This window comes from Colobus angolensis, unplaced genomic scaffold (genome assembly GCF_000951035.1).
Source record: "Colobus angolensis palliatus isolate OR3802 unplaced genomic scaffold, Cang.pa_1.0 Scaffold33, whole genome shotgun sequence".
Classification (NCBI taxonomy): domain Eukaryota; kingdom Metazoa; phylum Chordata; class Mammalia; order Primates; family Cercopithecidae; genus Colobus; species Colobus angolensis.
Genome location: NW_012116599.1, coordinates 12,975,806 through 12,986,332, shown reverse-complemented (window position 1 = coordinate 12,986,332; position 10,527 = coordinate 12,975,806). Strand labels below are relative to the sequence as shown.

At 51.8% G+C, this 10,527-nt stretch overlaps 1 protein-coding gene across 1 annotated transcript in view; it reads right to left on the bottom strand.

Moving 5' to 3' along the window:
• Window positions 1–1,057: 1,057 nt before the first annotated feature.
• INPP5D (inositol polyphosphate-5-phosphatase, 145kDa) overlaps window positions 1,058–10,527 on the bottom strand; it is a 161,908-nt gene continuing 152,438 nt past the window's right edge. The window contains 4 exon segments of the mRNA XM_011952024.1: window positions 1,058–1,107; window positions 1,531–2,511; window positions 7,915–8,318; window positions 10,345–10,349. Of these exon segments, the coding sequence (XP_011807414.1) occupies window positions 1,776–2,511; window positions 7,915–8,318; window positions 10,345–10,349 (1,145 nt within the window). The 3' untranslated portion in view covers window positions 1,058–1,107; window positions 1,531–1,775.

Below are 10,527 nucleotides of genomic sequence, written 5' to 3'. Positions count from 1 at the left end.
GTTGAACTAAGTGGCCCGGGTCCCTGCATGCTGTGGGCTAGGCCAGGCTTCCTTTAACATGTAGCTGAGAAGAGCCAGCGCTCACTGTTCTAAGTACTTTACCTAGTTATTTTTAAAAATTGCTTTTTAGAAATGGGGCCTTGGTCTTACTCTGTTGCCTAGGCGGGAGTGCAGTGGCGCAATAATAGCTCACTGCAGCCTTGAATTCTTGGGCTCTAGCTAGCCTCATGCCTCAGCCTTCCCAGTAGCTGGGACTACAGGCGCATAGCACCACGCCCAGGTAAGTACCATATATCTATATCTATCTATATAAAAATATGTAAAAAATATATACACGTATGTAATACGTATAGTATATATATGAAATGATATGTAATGGATATCAATGTAAATACATAAATATAAATATATAATTTCTATATAGATGATAATACGTGGTAATAATACAAAATAGCTTATAATGCAATTCTCCTTCTAAGTCTATGAGGTAGGTAACATTATCAGCCCCTTTTTACAGATGGGTAAACTGAGGCTCAAGGCACAGAGCTAGGAAGTGGGAGGGCTGGGATTCAAATCCAACATAGCCTGGCTCTGCAGTCAGTCTGTTCTTTTTTTTTTTTTTTTTTGAGATGGAGTCTCACTCTGTCTCCCAGGCTGGAATGCAGTGTCACGATCTCGGTTCACTGCAACCTCCGCCTCCTGGGTTCAAGCAGTTCTCCTGTCTCAGCCTCCTGAGTAGCTGGGATTACAGGTGCACACCACAATGCCCAGCTAATTTTTGTATTTTTAGTAGAGACGGGGTTTCACCATATTGGTCAGGCTGGTCTTGAACTCCCGACCTCAGGTGACCCACCCGTCTTGGCCTCCCAAAGTGCTGGGATTACAGGCATGAGCCACCATGCCTGGCCCGGAGTCTGTTCTTAATCACTGTTAGTTAGTCTTGCTCAAAAATTTTTTTATTTTACATGAAGGAGAGGGAAAGTGTGCTGAATTCTCCAAAATACTTGGAAATTTTCAAGTATGAGTATGAATAATAAGAATGAGGCTGGGCACGGTGGCTTACGCATGTAATCCCAGAACTTTGGGAGGCCCAGGTGGGCAGATCACCTGAAGTCAGGAGTTTGAGACCAGCCTGCCAACATGGTGAAACCCCATTTCTACTGCTACTTGGGAGACTGGGACAGGAGAATTGCTTGAACCCAGGAGGCAGAGGTTGCAGTGAGCTAAGACCACACCACTGGACTCTAGCCTGGGCAATAAAGAGTGAAACTCCGTTTTTTTGTTTTTTTTTTAAATTTTTTGAGACGGAGTCTTGCTCTGTCACCAGGCTGGAGTGCAGTGACACGATCTTACCTCACCGCAACCTCCGCCTTCCAGGTTCAAGTGATTCCCCTGCCTCAGCCTCCCGAGTAGCTGGGACTACAGGCGCACACCACTATGCCCGGGTCAATTTTTGTATTTTAGTAGAGACAGGGTTTCATCATGTTGGCCAGGATAGTCTCGATCTCCTGACCTCGTGATCCACCGTGCCTGGTGAAACTCTGTTTCAAAAAAAAATTATAATAATAACAATAAGATATAAATGATCTAGGCTCCTTTTCTTTATGGAATCTTCTTCCTCTGGGCCTGACACTGGCCTAAGAGTTATCCACAGCCCCGCCTTTCTTCCTTTCAACAACTGCTGCAGAGGCAATGCAGGGTCAGGGATGTGTGGGACAGGCAGGCCTGGGTTCAAATCCCGACTCTCCCTTCTCATGGAGCAGTTCCCAAGATCATCACTCGCATGTGTGCACATGCATGCGTGCACACATGCACGCACACACACATGCATGCACACCTACATGCATAGGCACACACATACGCACTAACGCATGCACACGCACACACACGCACACGAGCCCACGTGTGGCGCCGCGCACCTGCATGGCAGTCCTGCTTAGAGGCCCCGGTGGCCCCTCCTCCGGCCGGTGCTTGCCGTGGTGCGGGAGCTCGGTATTGTCGCGGTAGTCGCGGCTCTTGGAGTGCTGGAGGTGCAGGACCGCAGGGCTCTTGACTGGCAGCGGCGGCCGCGGCGTCGGGGTGGGCTGGGTCTGCTGGTTCATTTCCGACCTGGAAGGCTTGATGGGCCTCTTGACGGGCACTGGGGCTTGGGAGCTGATGGCGGTCTTGGGCTTCCCTTGGCTCTTGTCCCCGCCCGCCGCCCTGCCCTCGGCAGAGGATGAGCAGGTGAAGGAGCGCAGCCGGGGTGCGGGCGCCTGCTTGCCGGGCCCCTCGCCGCGATCAGCCTCCTGGGCTTTGGTGAGCACGATGCTGGGCGACAAGATGCCGGGTTCCGGGCAGGGCGGGGGCTCCTTCCGCAGCATTTTCGGGGATTCCTGGTCCTTCCTGGGAGCAGGCTTAGGGAAGGAACTCACGGACCCGTACAGGGGGTTCTCAAACATCTCGGGCTTTGTCAGCGGCAGGTCCTCCTGAGGCAGCGTGTCCCCTGCGTTCTTCCCCAGGTCACTGGGCCTAGAGCCGGGGACAGAGCAGGGAAGACACATGTTCAGGGGAGAAGACATGGGGGCGTGGCTGCTTAATGACTCTGGGTCTTTCTTTGGGGTGATAAAAATGTTTCTGAACTAGTTAGAGACGTGTAACATTGTAAATGTACTGAATGCCACCAAATTGTTTTGTCTAGAGTTCTAGAGACAGAGTCTTGCTCTGTCGCCCAGGCTGGAGTGCAGTGGTGCGATCATGGCTCACTGCTGCCTAAACCTCTTGGGCTCAAGCAATCCTTCCCCTCAGCCTCCCAAGTAGCTGGGACTACTTGGGAGTAGCTAGGAGTAGCTGGACATTGCTGGGAGTAGCAACGCCACCAGGCCTGGCCAATTTTTTTGTTTTGTTTTATTTTGTAGAGATGGGGGGGGGAGTCTCACTATATTGCCCAGGCTGGTCTTGAACTCTTGGCCTCAAGCAATCTTCTCACTTTGGCTTCCCAAAGTATTGGGATTACAGGCACAAGCCACTGTGCCCAGCCTAGCAAACTGTTCATTTTGAAATGGTTAATTTTATGTTCAGTGAATTTCACCTCAAGTAAAAAAAAGGAAGAGGAAACAGTACTGTGTTTATCATACGTTGTCCTCAAAGAGAGCCTCAGTTCTGGTCTAGGACCTTTTCCACCATAAAACCTGTTCACATCAGAGCATCTGTGAGCAAGGGGCACAGGACTGGAGGATTTGTAGGAGAAATGAAGCGAGCACTTATATGGCACCTCAATATCAACCCCTCATCCTCATCAGATGAGCCTGCTCTCCACAGCCCCTCCCCACCTCCCCAGTCAACAGGCCTCCTTTCCTGGCTCCTCCCATCCCCACCCCCAGCCTCTCCTCTGACGCTAGCAATTCTGCTCTGACCCAGCATTTGCAATGACTGCTCAGGAAGGCGATCACACCTCCTCCTCAGAAACCACTTGTGCAACTTGAGGGTGAAAGCTCAAGAGGCTCCATCTACCAAATTTGTGTGTGAGACACTTCCCCAGGCACAGCAACACAGCCACAAACAAGAACAGAATCTGAGCTCAGGGGGCCAACATCCCAGTTAACACAGTGTCCTTCCCAGCCACATAAAGTCCTCTCCTTGGAAGGCTCTACTAACTCACAGTGGAAGGAACACATGGTGGTTGTGGTGCAAGTCAGAGGGAACTTGGACACTTGTGAGTACTGGGGAAACCAAGGCCAGTAGCTAGTAGAAAGGCCCGACCAACCCATGGGCAGGGTAAGCTTCTGTGTTGTGACCCAAAGTAGGTAAGCGCTGCCTTTGGTTTTTTGTGTTCTGATTTATCACTGCTCTGACTGGAGGTGATTTCCTGCTGAGCAAACTATGAGAATGAGGAATGGGAACACATTTTACTTCCTGACCAGCAGCAGAATCTCCCAGGAGAGTGTTCTGGGATCTGCTTTCTACAAAAAAGGAAGCTACCGTGAAGAAATTGTGGATCACTGGGAACCCAGTGAGGCTGTCACGCTTGTTGCTGATGGGATGTGCACTGAGAAGCTGCTCAAAGGCACTCAACAGTGACTCTTTGGGGAGCACATGTGGGCTCAGGGGACAGAGGCGGGATGTTGTCCTCACATAGGTGCCAGTGAGATGCCATGGAGCTCCAAGGAGGCTAGCCTCAGGGACACACCAAAGGGAGCCTGACTGTGCACTTGGGGGTGTTGCCCATTATTGTTTGGAAACACCTTAGAGAAGATGCATACAGAAATGCTGGGGCCACAAACAAGGACTTTGGAAAGGTGCCCCTCCATGTGCAGCCCTCTTCTGACCCCTGTGTGGACCCACAAAGGCCGTTGCTGTGCGTTAGCCAAGGGAAGAGGGCACAGGAGGGAGCAACTGGCATGGTCACAAGTTTTCAGATGAAGGAGAAAGAAGTCCTGACCTCTGACCACCCTCTCTCAGTGGCTGAGATGGGAGGAGGGGCTCACTTCAGAGAACTGGGGGCAGGACCAGGAAGAGAGCCCTGGGTGCAAGCCCTTTTGTGGTTCCAAAGCTCACTCCTCTGGGAAAAGAGTAGCGAGATAGAGACCAGAGAAGCCTTCCCTCTAAGAGGAGGCTTCTGCTGCACTTAGAGAGGGAAAGCTTGGTGGGGGCAGGCGGGGAAGACTGGGGAAAACCATGAAAAACTCAAAAGTAAGTCTTATTCCCCTGACCAAGGGTAACAAGAAATTGACTCCTACAGCAGGCCATAGTTGTTGAATAAAGGAACTGATATCCAGGGGACAGAGTTGATTCCTGCAGCAAATGACTGTACTTCTCAGATTCAGGAGACCAGAGTCTCATCTCTAAAGCAGCTAAGCACTTTCCAGGGGCTGAGAAGAGTCCCCTTCCTAACCGCACAGCTTCTGTCTGGGGTCACCAGCTGTCCTTGCTTGCGCAGGACTGAAGGGTTTCCTGAGATGTGGGGCTTTTAGTGCTAAAACTGGGACAGTACTTGGCAAACCAGGAAGGTCAGTCCCTGCACTTGGGCCTGGGTGATGGTGGGGAAACACTGATGGTGCTTGTAACACCCGCTTCCACAGCCTTTGCTCTGGCTGAGCCCGGGACCTGGAGCGGCGGAAAGGGATGAGGCAGGTGTGCCAGCTGCAGGGCTCCAGGCTCCAAGCACCTCCTTGGTGAGCAATAAGTTAGAAGCGCACCCTGGGGGCCCCTTGCCCATGGATGGCAGCCTGTCTGCAGCTGTCGCCATGGGGCTGTGGGGAACATGCTCCCACCAAGCTGTGTGCTCATTGTTATGCACCAAGATCCATTCACTTTGGGAACTGAAAAGCATTCACTTACACAAACAATCATGCTCCTTGTTCTTTCGGGTTGCTTAGAGCTCCCTTTCCTGGGGTCTCCAAAGAGGTGGCCACACAGGCACCTTGATACCCACTGAATAGTACCTTTTGTCCTTTTATTTCCAGGGCAGGAAACTGAGGTTGTTTCTCCTCCCCCCAGGTTTCTTACAGAATGACCAGGGTCTGACACCCTATCAACACATTCTGTACAGAGGTAAAGAGAGAGACAGCTGAGCTGAACTCCAGGGCTCTCCTGTCCTGTCATTTTCTCGCTCTCTTCCTGACTTCCTCTCAACTATCTTTTGTTTGAGACGGAGTCTTGCTCTGTCACCCAGGCTAACGTGCAGTGCCGTGACCTCAGCTCACTGCAACCTCTGCCTCCCTGGTTCAAGCGATTCTCATGTCTCAGCCTCCTGAGTAGCTGGGATTACAGGTGTGGGCCACTACGCCTGACTGATATTTATATTTTTAGTAGAGATGGGATTTCACCATGTTGGCCAGGCTGGTCTCAAACTCCTGACCTCAACTGATCTGCCCATCTTGGCTTCCCAAAGTGCTGGGATTACAGGCGTGAGCCACTGAGCCCAGCCTATCTGTTTTTTAGAGCGTATCTCGCACATCTTGGGAAATGAGACTGTCAACAGCTCCTCCATCCAGAGGAAGGCCCCGCCAGGCCAGGCCTGGGAAGGGTGGAGCTGGAGGGAGCTGAAGGACAGTGTGATGGAGAACACCCCCGCCGCTGGCTCTGCCCCATGTGGCGGACAGCACCCAAGTCCTCATGGAGAAAAGATGAAGAAAAAAACCAGTGGTAGGGGAAGAGAGGCTGAGAGTGAACCCCTTAGGTTATGATAAACCAGCAAAGAGCCTCAAGGGAGACAGTGCTCATGCTATTTTGCCCATCTTAAATCGTTGGTAATCGGGGCTGCACTTTCATGCCTGTCTGTCATCCTGCGGCTACCAGAAACATGTAGAGCTCCCTGCTTGTATATCCATGAGGGGCCCATGGTTGGCTCTGCTCTGTTCCAGCATACTGGAGAGCAGCTGTGCCTTTGGGAAGTGCTGACCCTATATTCCTTGGCTGCCTGGCCTGGTCTCCTATCTGGCTTCCATTCTTCTGCCTGACCCAGTTCTAGACTCAGATCAGTTTTCTCCACCGTCCGGGGCTTCCCCAGAGTTTCAGGCCAGGCCCCATCTCTCTGCAGGCCAGCTACTCTGCCTTTTACATCCCTAGTTCCAGTTTCTAACTAAGTGTCCCCCACAGGAGAGACTAGGAAGCTGCTTATAGAACAGGGAACCTCGTGGTCGAGAAAAAAAGAGGGGAACTGGAGGGTGGGAGCAGGCTCTACATGGAAACTCCCACCTTGTCCCATGGGGCCCTCTAGGGAGCGGGAGATGCCCAAAGGCTCACTAGCTCTAGAAACATTTTTTTTTTCGTTTCTTTTGAGATGGAGTCTTGCTCCATTGCCCAGGGTGGAGTGCAGTGGCGTGATCTCAGCTCACTGCAACCTCTGCCTCCCAGGTACAAGCGATTCTCCTGCCTTAACCTGCCGAGTAACTGGGACTACAGGCGCCTGCCACCACGCCCAGCTAATTTTTTGTATTTTTAGTAGAGACAGGGTTTCACCGTGTTAGCCAGGATGGTCTTGATCTCCTGACCTCGTGATCTGTCTGCCTCGGCCTCCCAAAGTGTTGGGATTACAGGCATGAGCCACCGCACCCAGCCTTTTTTTCTTTCTTTTTTTTTTTGAGACGAAGTCTCATTCTGTCACCCAGGCTGGAGTGTAGTGGTGCAATCTTGTCTCACTGCCACCTCTGCCTCCTGGGTTCAAGTAATTCTCCTGCCTCAGCTAGGATTACAGATGTGACCCACTGCATCTGGCTAATTTTTGTATTTTTAGTAGACAGGGTTTCACCATGTTGGCCAGTCTGGACTCGAACTCTTAACCTCAAGTGATCCACCCACCTCAGCCTCCCAAAGTGCTGGGATTATAGACGTGAGCCACTGTGACCGGCCGAAACTTTTTTTTTGAGACGGAGTTTCACTCTTGTTGCCCAGGCTGTCATGCAATGGTGTGATCCCGGCTCACCACAACCTCCACCTCCCGGGTTCAAGCGATTCTCCTGCCTCAGCCTCCAGAGTAGCTGGGATTACAGGCATGCGCCACCACCCCAGGTTAGTTTTATATTTTTAGTAGAAACACAGCTTCTCTATGTTGGTCAGGCTGGTCTTGAACTCCCGATCTCAGGTGATCCACCTGCCTTGGCCTCCCAAAGTGCTGGGATTACAAGCGTGAGCCACCATATCCGGCCCAAAACCTGTTTTTGATATGTATATAGTTTTTATAGGAGGTTCCTTTTCTTGGCAATATCTTTACAAATTTTTACCCTTTAAAAAGAAATCAAGTTGCACCAATAGGTTAGGACGTGGAAGACTCCACATACGTGTCTTAGGGGCCTGCTGTGTTCAGGCCGCAGGGATAAGTCGTGAGCCAAGTGGACACAAATTGTGGCCCTTATGAGGCTTCCATTCTAGGGTGAAAGCCCAGGGCGCTTTCCTAAGTAGGGAGGGAGCCGTCTTAATGAAGATGATACTCACCTTGACTCCTGTGTCCTGGGGGGGAGACCCCGGTTTGCTGTCGAGGGTAAAAACTTCTTGGGTGATATGGGTGGCTGGCAGGGAGGTGTCGTAGGACTTTCTCCCCTGCAGGGCCCCAGCGGCGAGTCCTTGGGTGGCTGGTCGTAGCTCCAGGCTGTGGGCTGCTGGTCAGGGGACAAGGTCTGCTTCACGTGCAGGGGCACTGGTGGCCCAAAGGGCCCCACTCCCATGTAGTTGGGGTTGAGGATTTCGGTGATGCTGGAGCCACTGCATGGAGGGGCCCTGCAGGGAAGACATGGAGTCACATCTCAGGGGTCCCTTCCCTTCTCAGGGTCAGCACCAGCCCAAGAAAAGTGTCCTCTGACAACCCTGGGGCTCTCTCGGGCTCTCCTCAACTCCTTCACCTCTTTGGCCGTGATTCATTCATTCATTCATCTATCCATGCAACACCGTGGTTACTGAGGGCCTGGTAAGCACCCGGCCCGAGGCCGGGAGGAGGGAATATGGCTGTGAGTGAGGCAGCCGTGGTCTCTGTTCTTATGGAACTCACTTTTGATGGGGGAGAAAAACAAGCTCAGTGGCACAGAGACACAGTATTGATGTAGTGCTGAAGTCTGAGAGTAACAAGGGGCAGAGATGGAGGCTAGTGAAGCATTGGGACCAACTGGGCACTGGGTGACCCCGGGAGGCCCCATCTGAGGAGGTGGTCTTTTAGCTGAGATAAGAAGATAAGCAGATAAGAGAGAAAGAAGGGGAGAGTGTTCTCAGCAGTGGTAAGAGTACTTGCAAAGGCCTCCAGGTGAGAGGGGTTTGGCCTGTTCCTGGACAGTCTGAAGGCTGGTGAGCAGGTGCAGATGATGGAGTGAGAAGCTGCAAGGCTGATGGGGCAAAGAGATGGTGGGGGTTGGCCTGGGTGGCAGGAAGGAGGGGATTTTCAGGGCAGACTCTGGCAGGGGTTCATCTGGAACACATCAGCCCACACATGCGCAGCATCAGCATGGAGACAGCCAGTGCATATTTAGAAAAATGAGTGTGAGGTCACAGAGATCAAGGCTGGAGCCTGGAATGGGGGACAGTCAGCTTAAAGCTATGGAGGGCATGGCCCAGACCCGGGCGAGGTGGCCCCAACAGACACACTGCATGCTGTCACTGTGTCAGGCACCCGCCTCCTGAGAACTGAGTTCTGAGTATATAGACTGTCAGGGACACTCCACATCTCCCGTGTGCTCTGCCAGTCTGGTTCCGAGTTGTACTTTGCTGCCATCCACCAGTGTCTGCTTCAGAAATAAATGCTCGTTCTCATGCTAGTCAAAATGGAAAAGAATTTGTTTCCCTACACTGATCCTGATTCTGGAACCCAGTAGACACTTCAGAGCCAGGATGCATTTGCTGATGGGATTATCATGGGAGGGAAAGAGGGAAAGGGGATGCTTGTGTGCCCACGGCTGTGAACGTCGGAAGTTGGAAGTGGATCAGGGAATGTGCTAGAGATGAGAATTCCTGTGTTCAACGGGGGTGGCTGGGGTGAGGGCAAGTGTTGGTGGGGACAAGTGTTGTGAGGAAGGGAGGGAGGAGAGGAACAAGCTATGTCTGCTGCTGGCATGGTTCTGCCTCCTCGGCTGGTGAGCCGGCGAAGAGACCAGAACTTGATTCTGGAACTTGAGACCACATCGGTGAGTTAGGGCAGCCCTGCTACCAAGGATGTCTATATTCTGGTAATACAGACTTTAACATCTGTACTATTCTCAGTTCAGTCTCTGCCAAGAGCAACCGGTGTGCATTTTCCCCCAGTGATTTTTCTTGCTAGTGATAGGGTGGGGTTTGGTGGCCACGGATCCCATGATTGCTGATGTCCTTTGTCCCACAGGAGACACAGCCACCATTTGTAGACTTGGAATCTCTCCATCCTCTCCGCAGTCACTTCTTCATGCACTAGGCCGCAAGTTCCTAAGTCAGGGACTGCACTGAATTTGCCTTCATTTCTCTAGAACTGGACACATCACAGGGACTCAAAAATGTTAGCTGAGTCAAACTGAACTTTCCGTCACGTTAGAGTTTCCCAGGCTTTGTCACAGTCACACCAACCTCCCCAGCAGTCAAAAGACACAGAGGAGTCAGGAGAGCACCTCTCCTGGGCTGGAGCTTCTTTCTCCTGTGTCCTGGGTCTCTCTGTGCTTCAGTTCACCTTCTTACAGGCCCTGGGTCTGCAGAGCCATGCTAGTGTTTTGTTTTGTTTTGTTTTGAAACAAGGTCTTACTCTGTCACCTAGGCTGGAGTGCAGTGGCACAATCACAGCCCACTGCAGCCTCAGCCTTTTGGGCTGAAGCAATCCTTCCATCTCAGCCTCCTAAGTAGTTAGGACTACTACACCCAGCTAATTATTATTATTTGAGACAGAGTCTTGCTTTGTCACTGCTGGAGTGCAGTGGCAAAATCTTGGCTCACTGCAATCTCTGCCTCTTGGGTTCAAGCAATTCTTGTGCCTCAGCCCCTCCGAGTAGCTGGGATTACAGGCATGTGCCACCATGCCCAGCTAATTTTTGTATTTTTAGTAGAGATGGGTTTTCACCATGTTGGCCAGGCTGGTCTCAAACTCCTGACCTCAAGTGATCC